Source organism: Ursus arctos, unplaced genomic scaffold, assembly GCF_023065955.2.
Source record: "Ursus arctos isolate Adak ecotype North America unplaced genomic scaffold, UrsArc2.0 scaffold_12, whole genome shotgun sequence".
Lineage (NCBI taxonomy): Eukaryota > Metazoa > Chordata > Mammalia > Carnivora > Ursidae > Ursus > Ursus arctos.
In genome coordinates this window covers 14092288-14115704 of record NW_026622786.1, presented here as the reverse complement: position 1 = coordinate 14115704, position 23417 = coordinate 14092288, and the positions used below count along the sequence as shown (strand labels likewise).

Below are 23417 nucleotides of genomic sequence, written 5' to 3'. Positions count from 1 at the left end.
GTTACCGTTTTCTTCCACCTGAACAAAGAACTTCCTTTGCTTTTTTAAAATGGTACTGGTGAAATTTTTTCCCCAGCTTTTCCTTCTTCCTTCTGTCTTTCCTTTTCTTGTTTCCTTTCATTTTATCTTCCTTCTTTCCTTCCTTCCTTCTTATTTATCTGAAAAAAACCTTACTTCACTTTCATTTTGGAAGGATAGACTCATTGTATTTAGCATTCTAGATTGACCTTTTTTTTCTTGAAGCATTCTATTTTTTTTTTTTAAGATTTTATTTATTCGAGAGAGAGAAAGAGCACGGGGAGCCAGGGCTGCAGAGGGAGAGGGAGAAGCAGACTCCACACTGAGCATGGAGCCTGATGCATGGTTGGATCTTACGACCCTGAGATCATGACCTAAGCAGAAACCAGGAGTCTGATGCTTAACCAGCTGAGCCACCTTCTTTAAGCATTTTAAAGATACTCCCATTTTCTTCTGTCTTGCATAGCTTCTCAAGAAGTCTGTGAATCTTCTGGGATTTCAGATGAATTGCCTGTTTTTCAACAAGGGGAACTTTCCTGACCAAAACTCCCAATATTTCTATGCACCCTGGAATTGTTCAGCTTATAGATCCCTATTTATTCTTCGCCTTTACCTCATGGAGTTTCATCCTGTGTACTCTGCTTAATGTTTGGCCAGAGACTCAAGTGAATGCCTGTGCAGATTTCTGGAATTTTCTGTCCTTAACTCCATCTTCTCTGATACACATTCTGGTCTCTGCTTAAGTTCTTCCTCCCTGTGCCACAGTCTGAAAAGTGCCTCCAAGCAGAAAGCCAAGGCAGCTGTAGGCCTCACTTCATTTTGTCGCATCACTCAGAGATCATAGTCCTATACTGCTTATTGTCAAGTGTCTGAAAACAGTTGTTTCATGTATTTCGTCTGGTGTTTTAGCTGTTGACTGTGGGATAAAAAGTCCATTCATACTTATTCCATCATGGCCATCGGAAATTCTTTCCTGCTTTTTTACCTATTAAGATAACTGTGGAGATAAAAAATAAAGTTTGTATTTCTTTTTTTTTTTCTTTCTAGCAATTTGGGCCTTATGGGGTATATTGCTAGTACCTACTTATAGAGTTTTATCAATTTCATTAATAATATCCCTTTTGTATCCTAGTAATTTTCAAGGTAACATTTTACATAGTACAGCTATATAGAATAATAGACAAAATAGTGTATAATTACTATATGATATTTTAAGCAAATAGCATATACATTAATGCTAATATGAGTGAACTTTTCAAAAAAGTGTGTTAAGTTGTTTAAGCAATAGCTTTGTAAAGAATTGGGTTCATGATTGTAGTTATAAAACAGCTACTAGTTTTTTTTTTTTTAAGATTTTATTTATTTATGTGACAGAGAGACAGCCAGCGAGAGAGGGAACACAGCAGGGGGAGTGGGAGAGGAAGAAGCAGGCTCATAGCGGAGGAGCCTGATATGGGACTCGATCCTGGTATGCCAGGATCACGCCCTGAGCCGAAGGCAGACACTTTTAACAACTGCGCTACCCAGGCGCCCCAACAGCTACTAGTTTTAGTCACCTATTTTCTGGTCAAACACTCTTACAAGTAACATGAATAGGCTCTAATGATGACTGATGTCTAGTCAAAGATGATCTTTAATGAATGCCTGGCAGTAGTCCTGTAAACTTAGCTTAGAATCTGCTTGGTTTTACTATTAAGTGCCTATCATCCCCTTAAGAGTCTTAAGGGAAAGAGTGAACAAAACCCAAAATGTCATATATTTCATGTAACAGTTGCACATTCTTGCTGTTCTTAGCATGTTTGTTAATCTTTAGGCTTTTCTTTTTTTCCAGATTGTCAGTATTTAAACAGACCACATCATGCGTGAGTACAAGCTAGTGGTCCTTGGTTCAGGAGGCGTGGGGAAGTCCGCTCTGGTAAGTTAGCCACCTAACTCTCACTTAATTAGTATAGTACAAGAAGGACATTGACATTTGCTCGCCTTAGACTTTTAGTCATTAGTGAGAAAAGGTGGCAGTATTTTTTATATGCCTGGTATCTGGCCCACAGGGGACAGAGGTTCATTCAGTAACCACAGAGGTGTAGTTTACAATGGTGGCTCATTCATTCTTTCGCTTACTGAATGTTTACTGGCTGCCTACTATGTGCTAAGCCCCCTGGGATTGTGATTCAAAAAGGAATAAGATTGTTCTCATTTTTTAAGGAACTTACATTCCAGTGGGGGAAGACCAATTATTCCAGATGCTAGTGGAGTAAGTCCTACCCTAGTCCCACCCCAGACTTAAGTGAAATGAAGTTATTTTTTGTATACATGCTGTATTTATTTTGTAAATATGTATTGAGCTTCTATACTGTCAGACTCTGGGGTTACAGCAGTGAACAAAACCAATCACAGTCATTCAGAGCTTACCGTACAGCGGAGGAGATATAATAATTACAAAGTTAAATGAAGAACTACCTCACTATTGTGAGAGAGATACTTTGAAAGGAAAGTACAGACTGTTAAGAGAGATCCCTATGACAGATGAACCTCAGTTAGCATTTGAACAACTGCGAACAGGTCACAATCGTTGTGGCAGAAGTGAACTGGAAGGCAAAGGCAAATAGAGGGAAATGAAGTGAGACGCAGGGACCACATCATGATTTAAAGACCATGTAAGAACTTGAAACTTATTCCTAATGACAGTGAGAAGCCATTGAAAGTGGTTTTTTTCAGGGGTGAGAGGGGTGTTGACAAAATTGGATCTATGTTTTAAAGAGAGTACCTTGTTCTGTGTGGAGTGATTTAGAAGAGAAGCTGAGTGGACATGGGACACCAGTTGGGAGTTAATGCTGACCCCAGATTATTGTGTGTGGAACCTTATATTGGGAATGTGGCATGGAAGGAGAGAAAAGTAGATGTTCTGACAATTAACTTGGTGCTGAATTGATGTGAGGACTAGGAGAGAAGGAGTTGTTGAGGATGATTCCCAAAGTTCTAGTTGTTGAGCTACTCATTTTATGGATGGATCATTTAAATAAAAGGGAAACACTGAAGAATGAGCAGATCTGTGAGTAAAACTCAAGAGTCATGTCAAATTTGTTTATGTGAGATGTTAAAATAAATACATCAAATAAGTAATTGGATCCTCAAGATAATAAGCTTAAAAGAGACTTGTGATATGATTTGGGGCACCATGAATATATCAGTGGTATTTAATTTCATGAGAATTATGTTACTTTTAAATTAGTACCTGTAAATTATTACCTCTGTGGTGAATGAGAATATCTGTCATTTTAGATGCGTATATTCAGGGCACCTGGCTGGCTCAGTCGGAAGAACATGTGACTTGATCTTGGGGTCGTGAGTTTGAGCCCTACATTGGGTGTAGAGATTACTTAAATTAAAAAAATAAAAAAACTTAAAAAAATAAAAATAAACGCATATAACTTTCAATTCAGCAAGTCTCTAGAAATTTCACATATAAGTTCATATATACAGAATAATGTGGTCAAGGGTATCGATTGCAACATTCCTTACAGCGGTAAGAGTTTAGAAACAACCTAAATGTCTACCATAGGGGCTGGTTAAAAGTAAGTTTTTAATATACATTTAGAGTACAATAATATATGACTATTAAAAAGAATGCAGCAGCTCTGTATATACTGATAGATAGTGATATCTAAGATGTATTATTTAGGGGGGGAGAAGGTACCAAACAGTGTAGACGATCGTTTGATAAGAAAAAAAGGAGGGTGAGGGGGAAGATAGTATAAAATGTAGAGACTCTCTCTGCAAGGTTAAATAAGCTACAGGTAACATACTGGTTACTTGGGGGTGGAATTGGATAATTAGGGACCAAGGTGATAGGTAGGGTTGGTTACCACTGCACACTCTTTTATGTCTTTCGTATTTTGGCCTATGTCCATGGATTACATCCTTTTCAAAAATAAAAAATAATTGAAAATAAAAATCCATAGGAATAAATGAGGTTGTCTAGGGAGAGACTAGAGAAAGAACTCAGAACTGAGCTCTGAGTACCTCTCAACCTATAAAGAGTAGGTAGGATTGAAGGCTCCAGCATAGAAGAGTATATCTTATACTTGAATGTAAGGAAAGCATCTTTACTGACTGCTCAGAAGTCAAGTTGAGGAGAGGAAGCAGATGATGCGGAAACCTGGAGGGGGCTGGCCTTGATAAAAGCAAGCTTCAGTAAGGTTGATAGTGCCGTAACCATGCTGGGGTGGAAGAGTAAATGAGCGCTGAAGAAACAGAACCGCGATTGTAGACAGGTGAAGAAGTTTGGTTATGAGAGGGGGGTGAAGCTGGAGGAGTCGCGGACTTAAGGGCGATTTTTATTTCTGGGTGGGAGATGGTAGAGCAAACAGTCTGTGTGCTGGAGGCAGTAATCCTGCGGAAAGGACAGTGACGACATAGGACAGGAAGGGAATAATTGTTATAGGTGTCAAAAGTTCAAGAAATAACAGAAGTGAAATTAATGGGTCACTGAAGTAGTGATTAGTTAGTTTATTGTGCACACACCAGAAAGACAGTTTGCCAACTGGAAACCTTCAACCAGAGCATGGAATGAGGCTCAGGGGTATCTTGTTATAAAGCAGCTTACAGAGTGAGAATGCAGTGATTTTATTCTTCAGCGACTGGTTCTAGTGTTAGAATTTCCTTTAAATGATAGAGAATTGGTTAGTGGTTACCTCATATCAACTTTGGGAAACAGTGTGAGTTTTGCTTTTGATTTCCAGAGGCATAAGCCAGAAATGACCCCCAGGTCAATGGAGCTTTGCTAAATAAGCTAAATTCAGCTTTGTTTACATGACTAAACTGCTTTTATCTGCTCAGGGAATTTTCAGGCTGGTCTCTGTTTTTGATTTTAACACAGAAAGGACAATAGGTAAAGAAGGAAGAGGAGGATCCCGTAGGAAAACTTGAAGGAATAAAACAAAAGTCGGTGTGAATGAATGGGATGTCCCTGAGAACTGAGAAGATGAGATCCAGAGAAATAAGGAAAGCTTGCTTTAGGAAGAAGGAAGTGAAAAGTGGGAGATTGTTTTCATTTTTGCTAGTCTCTGACAACTGACTTATAGAAAGCACGTGGGTTCTCGTGCCCGCTTCTGCATCTAGTATCTAGCTATAGCATATGCTATATACCCCTTGGAAAACACTGTCAATTTAGGAGAGAAAGCAAGCGTGTGCTGGTGTTATGAGGACAATAGGGTTTTTTCTAAACATCTGCTCCGGACCACATTTTGAGAACCTCTGTTCTAGTGTAAAGCATTATTAGGAAGTTTTCCATGTTTGAATTCTGTGTAGTACTAAGAAGTTGAGGTGATGAAATCCTTGGAAAAATAATGATTAAAGTTTTTGGTGTAATTATATTCTGAGTCTCCTTTGAAGAACAGGAGCTTAGTAAGAGGAAGAAGTTTGAAGTTTACTACATTCAGTTAATGTGTTTAGCTCAAACTAAAATAGTGCATAGTTGAAGTGTAGGTGACCTCAGGCCACATTCTCCCCCTGCCTTGCTTTTAGGCGGCAGTATACCAGACCCTGTTTTAAAGCTGTCCAGGCAATATTTCACAACCATCTTTAGTACTTCTTATTTACCAAATGATAAAATACCTGGTTTCAAGTCTGTGTTTATAGAAATCTTAGAGGGAGAAGTAGATAATGTGAAAAAGCTGAGTAGGCAGTGTTTCCGATGAAAAAAGGAAGGCTTTGGGATCAGAAAGTTTGTGTATTTGAATCTCAGCTGGCAAATTGGAAAAATAACTACTTCTAGAGAGAACATGAAACTTGAATGTGACTATAAATTTAGTTAATTCAGTACTTTTTAATTTCCTTTTCTCTTTCTCCCCACAATCAGACTGTTTTAAGATTTTTAAAAATTTAGAACCTTTTGTCTCATTCCTTGAAGGGCATGAAATAGAAGTTACTGTAGATACATAAAGAGGTATTAGGAGTTTAAATACTGATAAATTTTCATTTTTTCATTCATTAGAATTGATCTGTGTCCTTATTTGTATCTTCACTGTATTTTGAAACTTAGTAGTTATTTCACAGTGGGAGTTGGGGGCAGCATTGCTGACAGCTTTTAACTCGACCACCTCCTTTCTCAATGTGCCCTCTTAGTTGGGGATGTGTCCTTGTATTGAAAAATAATGAGACTCCACATCTGCATGTTTACCCAGAATTTTCACGTAATTTCATTTAGTCCTTATCACTTTATGATGGTGTGAGTAGCATTCTAAAAGAGCTGATTTTTTTTTAAGTTCTTAACTTTTCTCTGTTTTTTTTTTTCTAGACAGTTCAGTTTGTTCAGGGAATTTTTGTTGAAAAATATGACCCAACGATAGAAGATTCGTACAGAAAGGTAAAATGTGAAACTTGTGTACACATGCTTACAAATAGTTCCTTAGGACTTTAAAACTTGATCCATAGAATTGCTTTTTAAAAATTGTTTTTGTGAAGTGATACAAATGTTCCTTCTGTATCTGTTTTTAAAACTTTCACCGGGACAGACTATTTCTCATAAAATACTCCTAATTATGTAGCTACAGAGAGCTGTATGTTCTGTTACTGATTAGTAATCTGTTCTTTAATGTACACATTTTCCTGGTTGGGGGCGGGGGGTTAATGTAGAAAAATTGCATATAAATAGTAGGTATATTTTTGACAACACATCTTGTGAAGTAAAATTAAGATTGCTTTTATGTTCAAAGTTATCCAGTGACTGAAAGTTTTTATTTTTGTTTGGTTTTATAATAACTTTGAAGGTATTTCATCTTTAGACTCTAAGAAATTAGCTATTGGATTCTGTATGATACTATAATGGTAGATACATGTCATTACACATTTTCCCAACCCATAGAATGTCCAACACCAAGAGTAAACCCGTAAGGTAGACTGTGGACTTAGCATGATAATGATGTCTCTACGTAGGTTCATTGAGTCCTAACAGATGTACCATTCTGGTGTGGGAGGCTGATGGTAGGAAAGGCTGGTGGGAAGCAGGAGAAGGGTATATGGAAACACTGTACTTTCTGCTCCATTTTACTGTGACCCTAAAGCCAAAGTTCTAAAACATCTAAAGATTATTCAAAAGAAAAAAATTAGTCTTGACAAAAAATACTATTTTATTTCATTATAAGACTAGCATTATGAGGAATTTTCAGGATTTTATTTCCCAAGTATGTTAAGGGGGGAGGCAGAGAATTAAACCTACCTTTCAACAAATAGGAAAGGGTTACTTTGTTAGATGTTGTAGAATTTACCTGTAATAGTGTTGTAAGTTTTATTAAATTATGTAAGCTCCTCCAGCCATACTGGCAGAGCAGTTTCGTTATCTGCAAATTGGAAATAAAATTGTGTTCTAGGTGCATTGAGAAACTACAGACATAGTTGACTGTTCATTGAGTGTGCCTACTTATTGATTGTGCAGATTACATCAGTAGTCCTGTAAGTGGTGCGACAGTGAGTTTCTAGCACTGCCAGTGGTGCTTCTCAGCAATCCCTGATCTGACACAGAAGCATTTAAAATAGGCCTTATGTTGTTATGTTTATTTTTAGAAGACAGTGTTGCGGTACTAAAATTGCCCCCAAATAAGTTGCTGGCTAAAGCTGTAACTACAAACAGATCCGTACCTAGAATGTTGACGATTTGACACTTTTCTTAATCACTGCTTTATTAAAAATTTTCTACACCATTGATAGTCGATACTTTCTTTAGGCCACCCTTCGCTTAACTTTATAAAGCACTGGGGAAATACAATTCGGTATATAAAATTTCACCTTATGCACATAGCGTTTCCGAAGACGTATCTTGTTCTTAAAGTCTTGAGGACTATATGAGTTCAGTGTTATTCATTTTAGCACTTCTGCATTCCCTTTATCTCTTAAAATTTTTCTGTGTGTTACATTTGGGGCACATTTTAATAAAACTTGAACAACTTGAACGTGTAAGTTGGCAGAAGTTTCTTTAAAGTCTTGTCTGCATGTTGAGCTATTTCATACTTTGGTGCTTTGTTTTCTTTGACGATAATATAAATATACATATTTTTATACATTTTTATTTCTGTTAGAACTATACCTGTTTGTTGAAGTTTTTCTTAAATTGGAGGATATGACCATTGCCTTCTCATAATAGCAAAAATCATTACTCAGTTTCCAGTGGTCAGAAAATATCTAAACTCAGCATTAATAGTCCTGGCTTCGGTCATGTTAACAGAACGTGCTTGAGACCTCCTGTTCTTTATGACAGTAGCAAGTCAAGTCTCAGCCAATATAGCAAACTCCTAGAGAAAAGGCTTTATAGTTGTTAGGTACTTGGAGTGAAGAGGTGGCAGGAAAACAGACTGACATTTTGATTTTGATATTACTCTTTCATTTTTCCTCCCTTCCCCAACAGCAAGTTGAAGTAGATTGCCAACAGTGTATGCTCGAAATCCTGGACACAGCAGGAACAGTAAGGATGTTTTCTCTTTTTCTAATAGATTTTAGTTAGTGAACAGGTTTTGTTATCTGAATAATTCCTCTGAGTAAAAGTAATTATTCTGATTAAGAACAAATTATCTAAATGTAGGGCTTCTTAAATTTTCTTTTGTGCTTCCAACCATCTGTGTTAGACTTCATGCCCACATACCACTCTTACATCATATGTCGAGTTAACCTACAGAATGTGTATGTTGGGTATCTTCCTTACCTATATTGAGGTAAGGATTACCCTATTACTGCTTTTTTTTAAAAAAGGTATTTTAAATCCAGAATTTTAGTTAAAATAGGTATTTCTCTGGGTTTATATAAGACTTTGTCTCTTGGCACCATAGTCATTAATTTTTATAAAAATTGTTTTTGCCTTTTATTATTATTTTAACATCTCAAGGGGCTGTTGACAGATACATGTTTTCTGACAGAAATCTTTAGGATTATTTTGGGCCTGATTTTTCTCATCTTTAAATGCTAGTGTATGATGATATTAATATATCATAGGGTGCTTGTAATGATCAAATGAGATAATGATTATAAATTACTTGGCACAATGCCTGTTATATAGTATGAGCTCCAAGTATTTGCTTTTATTTTCATTGCCTACATTTGTTGTCTCCTTTACAATTTTGTTACTAATTGCTGATGATTTCCTGTATACTGCCATAAATGCACACATTAAGTAATTTTTCTTTTTTTCTCCATATACGTAGACTTTACCTGTTAGGCAGTTCTCAGCTTTAGAATGGATGGTATTCTTAAATGTTATAAGTTGTTTAAAATTTAGCACAAATTTTCCACATAATTTTATAAATGATGAGAAAGTTTTATGTCATTAAGAAAAGCATATAAGTAGACTGGAGTAATTATATTGCTAGTGATACTATATTTTTCCATTCTTTTATGAGAAAATAAATCTTGATTCCAGTAGGAAGTTTGGGATCATTAGAACTACATCTTTCTTATATATGCTGACTCAAAATATCTCCCCCTTTTGCCATTCCAACCCCCCCTAATTTCCTTAGCTTCTGAATCGGCAGTCATTCTCTGTTCCCAGATACCCCAACAGTTAAAGAGCAGTTTTCTACTTTCTCCTTTCATCACCTCCCCAGGTGTGAAGGAGCTCTTTGTTCTTCCTCTTGTCCAAATTAAGGAAGTTCTTCCCTGTCGTAGAGATCTTTCCTTTGTGCTCTTAAACATCTTGTCATTCTCCCATCCTAGTGCTCAGCATACTGTGTCTTGCCTGTTTAGTTGTCTGTGTCCCCAGTGCCTTGCATAAAGCTTGGAAAGTAGTTGATGCTCATTAATTGTGTTCCAGATCACTCCTTACTCCTTGAAGATTTTTGCTCACTCTCTTCATCACTGCTTCAGTCCGAATTCTTGGTGATTTTAGTATTCAAAAAGAATCTATACGGATATTATAGATGATCCATTTCCTCGGCCTACCAGTTTATTGACCTCCGTACTGCTTCAGCCATTCCCGCCCATGGCCTTACCTAGACTATATGATCACAATAACTGTGATAGCACCTTCACTTCATTTTCGAGCATGCTACGCTCCACCTCTTGTTTTTCCATCTCGCTTCCTTTTATACTTGCAACTTCACTGGAACCTGTAGTCCATTAACCACCACCTTTGATTGTCCTCATATCCTAACCCCCTCTTCACATAGCTTCAAGTCCATGGCCTGTCATTCATGATCAGCCCTCTGCACGTATCCGCAACTCCCTTGGACTTTTCAGCAGCCTCCAACTCAGTTGATCACTGTCCTCTGTAAAAATTGTATTCATTTGGCTTCCAGGAACCAACAATTGCTTGGTTTTCTCCCTCTCTCATTGGTTACTCCTAAGTCTCCTTCCTGATTTGTCTTCATCTCCCAGCCCCTTAATGTTGGAGGGCCTCGGGCTTCAGTACTTGGACCTCTCTTTTCTAACAGCACTTTCTTGGAGGTCATCTTTAGTAGCATCAAAATAATTTAATTAGGATCTGTATGTACAAAGGAATTATATACGGTTTTCTAAATCACACGGAAAGCATGATACGGCCTGACAAGGTGGTTAAGATCTTCCTTCTCATTCCTTAGTTCATTGTCATTGCTTCTAGTTGTATAAGTAGAGAACAAGAACACCTACCTCAGAGTTTCTAGAAAGTGTGTAATAGGTCTTATGTTTCCTGTCATGATAGCGTGTAAGAAAAAATTCAGTAGCTTACTTGTGATTATTCGGATTTAAATTGTTCCAGGGTACATTCAAGAAATCATACTTACAATTGTACATTTTTTATTATAGGAGCAATTTACAGCGATGAGGGATTTGTATATGAAGAATGGCCAAGGGTTTGCACTAGTATATTCTATTACAGCTCAGTCCACGTTTAATGACTTACAGGACCTGAGGGAACAGATTTTACGGGTTAAGGACACAGAAGATGTAAGTATTTTTCTATTTGTTTTAAAGATTTTATTTATTTATTTGAGAGAGAGAAAGAGACAGAGCACAAGCAGAGGGGGAGAGGGAGAGGGAAACGCAGACTCTGCGCTGAGCAGGGAGCCTGACATGACCTGAGCCAAAGGCAGATGCTCAACCAACTGAGCCACCCAGGCGCCCCTGTTTTTCTCACTACAAGACATCCTGCTGTCTCTCTGCGGCCAAATAAAAAGTGTCTGTTTTTCTACTAAGAGGATTTGGAGGGTATCTACGACATACCTAAAGGCGTCTCTGTGATCAAAAAAAATGTTACAACTTTCTAAATTTCCCTACAAATCATATGCTAAGACGGAGGCACTTATGATAAAGTGCTCATTGTGCTGTGTGCTAATAAGTGCAGGAGGGAAGGAAGAGGAGTCCGAGTACCTGGGAGAAGTGGGACTCTAGTTGAGCTTTGAAAGGTGGCAGTTACGTCAGAAACAGTGTTCAAAGAGCACTAGTAAGAACCATAATGGTATTTTCCATTTCTAAAATTCTCTTGGTGTAGTTGTACTTATAGTTTTTTTTTCCTTTGAATTATTTTGAAGATTTTGATTAACTGGGTTTTATATTTTTTCATTTCATTTTTGTTGCAGAATTCTTGTTTTATTTGATGAATAACGTCATTGCTGTTTTGCCTTTTTGTAAAGATGAAATGTATATTTTACATGTTTACCTCAGTTTTGAACTACAGAGAGTTCCTTTTCAGCTGTATAAATTGGGATATAAAATTTCATTTGTACCTTTCTTTCTGTTTTTGCGTGTTCTCTCTCATTATTAATGGGAACATACGCACCTGCTCAGGACCTTAACTTTGGGCAATGATGTAGGCGGAAGGGATTTCTGCCATATGACTCATGATCACCCGTAACCTAATGAATAGTTCTCTGCCTTCCCATGAGTAATTTATCTAGGAGATTTCTGTTTTCATAGGCAATTATATGCAAATCACTGACCTCTGGTAATGTTAATCTCTTTATCTCGTGTCATAACTAAAAAAGATGGACTTGCAGATGTCTAGTATGTTTCATCAAACATGTGATAATTGCCTATTTTAGGTACAAGATCCACCACCTCCCTTAAATCCTTTCTTATGTGTGTGTCCATCTCCTCACAAATGACTTTGTTCTGTGGACACCTTTTATCTAAGGGTGTGATACAGTCTGTTAGCAACTTGTTTTATTGCAAGTAGGGGCAGCATTGCAGTATGGGGAGAAAGGGAAGGCATAGCTGCTTTGTGGCTCTATTTTTATTGTTATTCCTTCTTAACATCTCACCTAAATTGGTCTTCAGATCTAACGTCAGATACAGAAGTAGAACCTGTTACTGTGTCGGTCTTGCCAACTACTGTTGGAATCTGTTGGACCTGTGAGACGAAGCACTTAAACCACAGTTGGGCCCAGTGAATACATTCTTCTCTGCGTTACGGGAGGTTTCTTTTCCTTCAGATTTTTGTACTCGGAATTCAGCTATTAATAGTAGTCCACATGAGAATTATGCCATTATATCCTTAAAATAATTTAGCAAATGAATGTAGTAGGATCTCTGCCATATTTTTTCTGTCTCTTCCCCCTCCATTCACCTTCTTTCCCCCAATGTGCATACATATAATTTTTTTTAACACTTGGTGAAGCTTACAGTCCTAATATATTTCAGTTGGTGACAGATAGTTGCTTACTTAAAAGAGGCTAAGGGACAAGTATGCTAGTGCTCATATGGTTTGTTTTTTCCTTCCCACAGGTTCCAATGATTTTGGTTGGCAATAAATGTGACCTGGAAGATGAGCGAGTAGTTGGCAAAGAACAGGGTCAGAATTTAGCAAGACAGTGGTGTAACTGTGCCTTTTTAGAATCTTCTGCGAAGTCAAAGATCAACGTTAATGAGGTAACCTACAGCTGGAGGCAGCACAAACAAGTGCCTTTTTAGTTACCTTTCTTTTAAGTTAATAGCCAAAACCAGATTTTTTGAAGAAAAGTTTTGTTCTTCTAAGTGGTCATGATTCTATCCATGTATAGAGAACACTAAGTAATTCCTAGAAACCATATTCTCTCACTTGCGTAAAACCACTTTGATGGCTGTGATGAGGACACTTAATATTTACCTTACTGGCAGAGAGAAAGTTGAAATTAAGCAATGTATTTCAAGTCCTGCTAAGCTCCTGAGTGATAGGCCAGAAGGCGGTGTATGCAAAGTGTCCTGTCGCCCTTGCACTGTAACAGTTACCTAGACACGTGTGTAAAGAGGTGGTGAAGTCAAGTAGGAAAAGACAGAAATCAAAGTTGTTATTGAGCTTATGAACTTATACAGAAAGATATTACCTCATGGATATCACAGAATTTGGTGTTTTGAGTCATGCTCTCCTTCGGTTTCTGACTCAAAGAGAGGAATCTGTGAGCATGGACATGGAGCTAGAATTCACCCGCTCTTTGAGACCTGATGTGGCAGGTGCCCAAGGCTTTTTTTGTCTGTGACTTAAGCCTTCCACCATCCTGAGAACGTAGCTGTGACAGGACCGCTTAATAAGCATGCTCACTGCCTGGGTGTCAATCCGGTACCCTCCTGGGTCCCTGAAAGATCCGTGCAGTTCCACCTGCTGCCACCAACCGACCAAAACCTCCAGAAGTTCTCTTTGCTTTTGTTAGTTTTAACATAAGCTTTTTAAAAGACCAACCAACCAACCAGAGTAGGCTTCTTTCCTTTCCCCTCAGGCAGAAGTCTTCACGTGCCAGTTGGCTTGTCATTTGTGGCATCACAGGTAATCAGCCAGTTCAGCTCACTTATCACATCGGTGAGAGTTACGAGTGCCTTAGGTTATCAGCATCTTTTGTTTTTGTTTGCTGTTCCTCTCTGGCCTTTGGGTCTGGAGGTCACTTTTCCTTGACTTAATATTACGGTTGTAGGCTGTTGTTTAACTAAGTTACTTTAAACATCTGACAGGCAAAAAAAATTAAGCTTGGTACAAATCCTCTGTTTTCAAATAACCAAGAATGTTACAGCTTGCTTTTTTAGGTAAAACCAACTTTTATAAGTACGTAAAAAAATTCATAAATTTCATCATCCAGCAAATATTTATTGCGTGCCTATGTCTCTGGCAGTGTGTTAGGCACTGGGGTAAGAGTGATCCAGACAGACACTATTTCCTGCCCTAGAGAAGTTTACATCCTGGTGGGGAACAAGTCCTGCTGAGATCTTCAGTAGTCATTTCTTTTTCACTGCCAAGTAAATGCAAGGAAGTATGATGTGCCTTTAGCTTCACCTTTCTCTCTTGTGGAATTACAGTTTTATAGATGTTATTTTGAAAAAAATAAAATTTTTAAGTTTTTTTTTTAAAGACTTTATTGAGAGAGAGAAAGAGAGAATGTACAAGGCGGAGAGGGGGTGCAGCGGGAGAGGGAGAAGCAGACTCCTCTCTGAGCAGGGAGCCTGATACAGGGCTCCATCCCAGAACCCCGGGATCATGACCTGAGCTGAAGGCAGACGCTCAACCAACTGAATCACCCAGGCACCCCTAAAATTTGTAGTTTTAGTATAGTCTTTTCTCAAGAAAGAAAAGAAAGAGAAAACAGAGATAAAAAGCATTGAGCAGGGGCGCCTGGGTGGCACAGCGGTTAAGCGTCTGCCTTTGGCTCTGGGCGTGATCCCGGCGTTATGGGATCGAGCCCCACATCAGGCTCCTCCAGTATGAGCCTGCTTCTTCCTCTCCCACTGCTTGTGTTCCCTCTCTTGCTGGCTGTCTCTATCTCTGTCAAATAAATAAAATCTTAAAAAAAAAAAAAAAAAAAAAGCATTGAGCAGGGGGTTCGTGCATCCTCGCACACTCGCTGTCTCATAAATAAATAAATCTTGGGGAAAACATTAGGATTGATGCGTGAGCTTGGCCAGGGAAACAGTAGTGCAGGGTCACCATCTGCAGGATGATTGGCCTTAGATATCTGGTTCCTTGCTGTCCCTGTCCTCACCCTCACTGGTACCTGCCCACCAGGTTCACAGGACTTGGCTCTGCTGGGGCTGGGGTGGGCCAGGGTCCAGTGAGCACCGTGGACTAGAGGTGTTCCTTCGTTTTAAAGCATTACATGTTTGTGGGAATTCACCTGCTACTTGCTAAGCCTCCTGGATTGTAGTCTCCAGTGCCCCAGAGCTTCATTTTCACAGCAGTCTTGTTAAACCTTGGTGTGAGGATTTATTAAAAATGGAGAACAGTAAAACAGAATGGAATACATTAGCTATTTAAGGATCTTCAGTCTTTTGAGGGATATACAAACTTTATGCTAGAGTATAATATTTGAGTTTCTTTTAATGTTTCTCTTTATAGCCTAATATTCCAGCTACAGAGTTCCTTTGATAGTTAATAGTTCCTCAGCCAGCTAATGCTTTGTAAATATACATGTGATTTCTGTTGGACTCAAATTTCAAATCACACAGGGGCATAGTGCTTGGCTAAGTAGCCCTCTAACTCCCTGATACCTGTATCAGAATATATATATTTAAACTCTTCTCCACACCATTTTTACTATGTTCTGAAAGTGGGACATAGCAATACCAGAATCACATCAGTCTTAATCAAGAATTAATTGTTCTTTGCTGAGGCTCGAATAATAATTGGAATCAAGACATCCCAGTTGGGTAATGGCAAAGGGATTGAGAAACCATTCTGTGTTCCCTTTAGATTTTTCTGTAGTTCAGAGAGATGAGGAAGAACCTAGGCTGAGGCCTCTGAGCGTATCTAACCAAATACTCAGTACAGTTTGAACTTCCCTTCATCCCTGGACCAGCTGCTGCGGTGAGGTGGGCAGCGTTTGCCAAAGACGTCATTGAGGATGTCAGTACAGAGTCAGTTAGTGTAGTACCACAGACCCAAAACCGGATGGCATGAAGAAACGTGTGGTTTTGATTCTCTGACTATTTTAGTTCGTCCTTTTAATTTTTCATCTTATAGCTTATGCATTAAGGCTAGGGAACAAATAAGAACTTGTTCGTGGCTTATGCATATTAAGTTCTTAGAGGGTTTCAGAGTTGTGAAACAGACTGCTGTTTTGTTCATAAATCCGGTGTTTTCAACTTTCTTAGAAATAAGATTAATAGAGAAGTTAAATGGTTTGAAGAAGATGGCAGTGGGGAGGATGGAGCAGAAAGAAGAGAATATAAATGAATCACTTAAAGCTTTGGGATAAATCACTCAATAGTGGCTTTTTTTTTCCTTTTAATAATTTAACCTTGTAATCTTAGGACCATTTTAAAAAATAAATAGAAGTTGTTTTATCTGAGCACCCTATTAAACGATTTTAAAAATATTTTACTTTTAAAACTTACTGAAAATATGTAAGAACAATAAGAATTTGTTTACTCTTCATCCAGATTCACCAGTTAACATTTTGTCAGTGTTCACGTATCATACTCCTTTACTCCTAAATATATTACTGTATGTACCCTTAGATCAAAGACATTTTCTTACACAACCACAATTATTACAATCAAGAAAATTGTTACTTACACAGTCCCTGTTCAGTGCATATTCAGATTTTGTTGTTTGCCCCTGTAATGCCCCTAAAAGCTAGGACCTTTTGATACACTTCTACAAAGTGCTATTTATTACAGATGAGTAATAGTAAAGAGATTCTGTGATATTTGCTTCTCAGGTCATTAATAAGTATTTGCATTTCATAGCAAAGAACCAAATTCAGCTGATCTGTTGTTTAATTGTTCTAATACTTGGCCATACTTAGCACTATGAAACATATAAACATATCAGAATTAAAATAATCTGCCTCTGTGAAGTAAGTACTATTGTATTTTTATCTTTGATGCCTTGCGTTTTTCATCCAAAATGAGTACAGAAGATGTATTAACAGAGATTGTCACTTCAAATTGAGGTCACACGCTTTTTCTCTTTCTCACTTTAGCCAAAATTAATATCACCAAAAGCAGCAAACAAAAGTCATGTGCTTTTACATGTGGTCTCTTGAGAGGAACACGGTATCTCTTTTGTCCTATTCCAGCCAAAAATATATAACATGAATCTAATCATGAGGAAACATCAGACAAACCCAAACTGAGGGGAATTCTGTGAAGTTACTAGCCATCCGTTTTCAGAAATGACAGTGCCTTTCATGATAGACAAAGACTGAAGAACCGTTCCAGATTTTAAAAGATTAAAGTGACAGAAAATTAAATGCAGTATGTGATCCTAGATGGATCCTGTGGGGGGATGGGGGGCAGGAATTCTATATAGGACATTACTGGGGTAACTAATAAAATTGGGATCTGCGCTGTAGATGAAACAGAGTAACATCGGTGCTCGAACGTACTCAACGTGTAAGTGCAACACGGTTACGGAGGAACATCCTTGTTCCTAGGAGACATACATTCAGCCGTTAAGGGACCTCTTGTGTGCAGACTACTCGCAGATGCTTTAGAAAATAAGAGTGTATTTAGACAGAAATGATAAAGTACACGTGGCAAAATGTTACTAATTGGTGAATCTGGGTAAAGAATATACACAAGTCCTTGGTATTCTTGCAACTTCTCTGTAAGTTTGAAGTTTTTTAACATATTTTCATTTAAAGATGAGAGAAAGCAAGCGTGCACGAGAGCGAGGAGAGGGCCAGAGGGAGAGGGAGACAAGTAGACTGCCCGCTGAGCAGGGACCCAGTCATGGGGCTCTCTCCCAGGACCCTGAGATCATGACCTGAGCTGAAATCAAGGGTTGGACACTTAACCAACTGAGTCACTCAGGCGCCCCAAGTTGGAAGTTTTTAAAAAATAAAATGTGAAGATTCAAGTTGAGCATTAACAATTCCCTTAATGATTATGTTTTGAAGCTTAGAAGATTCCATGAAGAATATAACTTCACTACCTTGTTTTTCACTACTAATTTTTTTTCTTAAGTTGATACCGAATATCTAAGAGCAAGTTTTTTCCCTCATGGTCTCTTGGTAAGTCCTGCTTTACCCTGACTGGGAGCCACCTGGAGCTTCTAAGAAACCTGCAGTTAAAATAAAGCAGCAAAATACAGATGCAAGAGCAGAATAACATTTAACAGAACCAGGATGGTTTTGTGGAGCAAGATCGCAAGTGTTTGTTGAATAAGACTTTTTCTTCTTGTTTTTATTTAGATATTTTATGACCTGGTCAGACAGATAAATAGGAAAACACCAGTGGAAAAGAAGAAGCCTAAAAAGAAATCCTGTCTGCTGCTTTAGACCCACGGTAAGCAGCAGCTCTGAGCCAGGTAAGATACTGAAAGCGTAACAAATGCCTTGCTCATGCTCTTATTTTGGGCTTTCCCCACCCCTAACCACTTCCCATTTCAGTGTTAGGGTATTTCCAGGTTTCGGTATCTTGTAAATGTGATACATATCTTGCAGATGTGATGTGTTCATCTGTTGATAATTTTGTCTCTCCCCATGAGATTGTAAGCTGTCTGAGGACAAGGACCATAGATGGTTTTGTTCACCACGGTGTCCCCAGTGCCGGTGACAGAACGGGTATTCTAAAAATAGTGGTTGAATAGGTAGAATTCCTTCCAGGGTCACCCCTGAATTCTTGCCAAATTAAAGTCAAACGTGGTTCATCTGAAATAAAATGCTTCAGTGCACATTTGATGTGTTATTTCAAAGCGAACACAGCTCTGTGTATCAATAAGAGTCATTCCTCCCCCAGGGTAACCCCTGCCCTGATTTCTAACACCATCGTTAGTCTTGGTGTCTCTTTGAGCTTAACATTAACAAAAACAGGTATTCTGTCTGGCTACTTCTACTCAAAAATAGGTTTTCAAGAATTATCCTAACAAGGATACTACTGCAGTAGCATATGGCCGTAGTTCAGTTTTATTGCTTGACTGTACAAGCAGTATATTTATGTATTTTGCTACTGATGGACATTCGGATCCTTTTCAAGAACTAATATGGATAATTCTGTGCATGCTTGCATCAGTCTGTATGCATATATGCATCATACCATTTGGTATGTACCCTAGGAACGAAGTGGCCAGACTATACACTATATACACAGATAGCTTTAGTAGATACTGCTAAAAAGTCTTTTAAGGTAATTGTACCAGTTTACACACCTACTAGCAGTTTATGAGTTCCACGTCCTCCCCAGAGTTGGTATTATCAGTCTTTTTAACTCAAGCCATTTCTTTTTTTTTTTTTTTAAGGGATTTGACACTGGAACTTCCAATCCTTTTTTTTTTTTTTTTTTTTTTTTAAGATTTTATTTATTTATTCGACAGAGATAGAGACAGCCAGCGAGAGAGGGAACACAAACAGGGGGAGTGGGAGAGGAAGAAGCAGGCTCATAGCGGAAGAGCCTGATGTGGGGTTCGATCCCATAACGCCGGGATCACGCCCTGAGCCGAAGGCAGACGCTTAACCGTCGTGCCACCCAGGCGCCCCAACTCAAGCCATTTCTGCTGGGTTTCTGGTGCTATGTTTTGGTAGTCATTTCCTCTCGGGTCTAGGTTGACTTCTTTGAAATGTTTTGTCTGTAGGCTTCTAGGTGGTAGTTGACTTTAAGTACCACTTAAGTTTTCATTAAAGTGAACCCATTGGAGAGAAATTAGTGGCAGCATTGAAGCTGCCTGTCAAGTGAGAAACCAGGCCCTGCGGGACCATTTGTTTCTTTTTCTCTAATTATGTATATGAGATCCCCTGAACAGTTTCCACTTATCTTCACAAACGCTACAAACTGTACCATCATAGAATACTTTCATGAAGTGATTTTATGAGGTAATTTGATGCTGGTTACGTGCATATGACTGATCTGGGTCCGGTTAGAGGAAAGTCTACTGTTCCCACTTGAGAGTTGGTTACACTAAGTCTTGTTAAGTCTCTTGGGTCCATCAAGCCGATTACCTCTTTCAGAGCACCAAATTAACTAAAGTGTGCTTCCTTAGAGGCGGATGAATCTCTCTCTTCAGGGAAACAACCAAGTAATTGTACCCCCCTTTAATTTAATGTGATTTAATTTAATTTAATTTTCTTGGTTATTCCCCCCCCCCCCCCCTTTTTAAGTGAAGGTCAAGGAAAATGGGCAGAAAGGAGGAAAGAGCATGGGGTTGCCTCTGGTTGGATTTAAGGAAGACAGCTTCTGGTCAAATGTTTGCTTTAGGCTTTTAATGAAATCTTGATTCAACAACTATAAATCATTAGCTCCCTGGAGGTGATTATTTTAAAATTTGCTGGTGTGTTTGTTTAGGTCAGGGTGCAAAGGTAAGGAAAATAGGACTCTAATTCCCGTTCTGAACTATATCATTTAACTCTCTTAGTTAAGTCAACTATAGTTGATTGTCTCGTTGATGCCATTACCTTAGCTGACCCTAGTTTAATTTCCAATTCTCTAGAAAATGTTTTAGCTTATGTTTAAAGGAAGAGGTGCCATCTCCTGGCCTGTGATGAAAATTCATTCATATACACCCTGCAGTGTATTGTGTTTTACAGAGGAGAGAGATCTTGGCCTACCTCTAGAAATAAGACTTTCATCCTGGTTGTATAAATTCTTAGGCTCTGATATGTAATTCAGCCTAACAGTATATTTAATAAGTCACCTGAGATCTCTGTGGATGTTTGAAATACCAAATAACGGGTCATATAGCAGTCAGAATACTTGGCAAAGCAAAGCAATCACAGAGTGATTATAGACTGGAAGTGCCATGTTGATCCCACTTGAAAAGTACTGAGATAAGGGGTAAATTTAAATAGCTACATATGTTTTTAGTAAGAGTACATGAACCTTGAAGGCGGTGTATCTGACCCTACCCTTTAAGCAAGATTGTATTGAAACATGTTAGTCTCTTTCTAGTATGTCCCACTTCTAAAGACTGGAAGAGAAATTCATCTTCAGGAAATTCTTCCTTTAACCTCATTCTTTTCTGCTGAGCAATACAACTAATGTGGAGTCTTCTGCCCTTGCTTATGGGGGTCACCTCTTTCTGTGTCATTTCTTCTGGTCCTGACCTGTATTAGAAGTAGTAATCCTGGGGCGCCTGGGTGGCACAGCGGTTAAGCGTCTGCCTTCGGCTCAGGGCGTGATCCTGGCGTTATGGGATCGAGCCCCACATCAGGCTCTTCCGGCTAGGAGCCTGCTTCTTCCTCTCCCACTCCCCCTGCTTGTGTTCCCTCTCACGCTGGCTGTCTCTATCTCTGTCGAATGAATAAATAAAATTAAAAAAAAAAAAAAAAGTTCCTTTAAAAAAAATAAAATAAAAATTAAAAAAAAAAAAAAAAAAGAAGTAGTAATCCTAAGAGCGCCTGCATGCTCATTCGGTTGAGTGTCTGACTCTTGGTTTCAGCTCAGGTCATGATCTCAGGATCATGAGATCAAGCCCCCCCCCCCCCCCCCCCCCCGACGAGCCCTGCATCAGGCACTGTGCTCAATGCAGAGTCGGCTTAAGAGACTCTGTCTCCCTCCCCACCCCCCCATTCATGCTCGCTCGCTCTCAAATAAAACCTTTTTTAAAAAGTGGTAATCCTAACATTCTATAGTCCTGAAATGGTTGGATAAAGAAATTTTATGTACAGGTGTCATTTCCTTTTTATAAAAATAAGATGATAATGGGATAGAAATAAAATAATTAGTGTTTTCCTTTTTACAGACAGGACTGTCACATTGTGAAACTATTTTTTAAATATTTTCAAAAGGAGTTTAAAATAGCCCTGTTACTGTAGCTGTTTTAGTATAATTTAGTTGTCTAGTAACAGCTGATATCTGTTTCTTTCTATATGATTGAATATCTGCTCGTTCACTACCATCTTCTGACACCAAGAGATTAACCATATGTGTGTGTGTGTATATATATAAATATATATCTATTCGATGTTCTAGATTACAGGAATGAAGAACTGTTGCCTAATTGGGAAGTGCCAGCATTCCAGACTTCAAAAATTAAATCTGAAGAGGCTTCTCCTGTTTTATATATTATGTGAAGAATTTAAATCTTATATTGGTTTGCACAAATTCCCTGGAGAAAAAAAAATTGCTCTGTGTATATCTCTTGGAAGATAAGACAATAGTATTTCTCCTTTGCAATAGCAGTTATAACAGATGTGAAAATAAATATACTTGACTCTAATATGATTATACAAAAGAGCATGGATGCATTTCAAATGTTAGATATTGCTACTATAATCAAATGATTTCATATTGACCTTTTTATCATGATTCCTCCCTGTCAGGCACTAAAAGTTGAACCATTATACTTTGTATCTGTAATGATATAGATTATGAAATTTCCCCTCAAACTCATTGCAGCAGATAACTTTTTGAGTCATTGACTTCATTTTATATTTAAAAATTATGAAATATCATTCTGTCATTATATTCTAATTAAAATTGTGCATAATGCTTTGGAAAAAATGGGTCTTTTATAGGAAAAAAAACTGGGATAACTGATTTCTATGGCTTTCAAAGCTAAAATATATAATATACTAAACCAACTCTAATATTGCTTCTTGTGTTTTACTGTCAGATTAAATTACAGCTTTTATGGATGATTAAATTTTAGTACATTTTCATTTGGTTTGTGTGTTTTTGTTATTGTTTATAGATTTAAGACTTTTATTTTATAATAGCCACATTGTTTTAAATGCAACAGTAGCTCCTTTCTGCCTGTACCTACAGAACACTTGGCTTTAAACCCCTAAGTAATTGGTAATTTCTCTAAGAACAGACCTCACACTTTCTGTTCTAGATGTATTTATTCCTACTCTACAGCAAACTACATCGGACTACATAGAATAGTTTTGTATATTCTCTCTTGATCTTAAAGATTGTATCCTATTGAATAAAATATCCCACTGTGTATTATTTTTATATGTAAAAATAAGTTTAATACTGTATCAGAGGTTAACTTTACTATTTCAAATCTTCCACAGCTTGTAACTTCATCAAGGGAATCCTTTTGTCATTGTTAATTTGTTGGGTATAAGCCCACCAATGAAATGTTATGTAAAAATCTTCAAATTTGCTTTATAATAGATGGAAGAATTTGAGAGAAGTGGGAAAAAGCAAAAAAGCATACAAAGAACGTGTCAGTTGCTTTTGCTTCAACTGTATCTGAAGTAGTATCGTAGTCGCAGTATGGAAGAGACCGCCAAGTGAAACTGTTAGCTGGCTACATAGTGGTGCTTTCCTTTTCCTTCCCAGTTGTTTCTGTTTTTACAAAGATGGCGCTTAATGAGGACATGGATCTAGGGTGTCGCTGTGACTTACGTGTTCTCCATAGAGGTAGAGCAGAAAGACAGCTTGTTGGCCAGTTAAGTGCTGGCGAAGGAAAGAAACAAGCTGAGAAAACCCTGTGCCTTGTCCCCGAACACTGAGGAGGAGACGAGTCCTAGAAAGTCTACATCACTGCTCAGGGATCTAGATACTGGCTCGGTGCAGCCAGGTGTGAAAGTGCTCATGCCTTGCTGAGACTTTCCAGGAATGTGGTCAGGCCACCGGTTACTAAATGGAGATTT

General features: G+C 38.2%; 1 protein-coding gene across 3 annotated transcripts in view; it reads left to right on the top strand.

The window, feature by feature from the left end:
* The window catches only part of RAP1A (RAP1A, member of RAS oncogene family), a 74289-nt gene extending 51817 nt beyond the window's left edge, over nt 1-22472 (top strand). For 2 of the 3 annotated variants that reach the window (XM_048220221.2, XM_057310378.1), the window contains 7 exons: nt 1850-1880; nt 6314-6382; nt 8417-8473; nt 10783-10923; nt 12700-12843; nt 18072-18187; nt 21784-22472. In XM_048220221.2, coding sequence (XP_048076178.1) covers nt 8444-8473; nt 10783-10923; nt 12700-12843; nt 18072-18158 — 402 coding nt within the window. In that variant the 5' untranslated portion in view covers nt 1850-1880; nt 6314-6382; nt 8417-8443 and the 3' untranslated portion in view covers nt 18159-18187; nt 21784-22472. Of the gene's footprint in view, nt 1-1849; nt 1934-6313; nt 6383-8416; nt 8474-10782; nt 10924-12699; nt 12844-18071; nt 18188-21783 lie in introns of those variants that run through there. The other variant, XM_026483758.4, reaches the window with a different exon arrangement.
* Nucleotides 22473-23417: the final 945 nt, after the last annotated feature.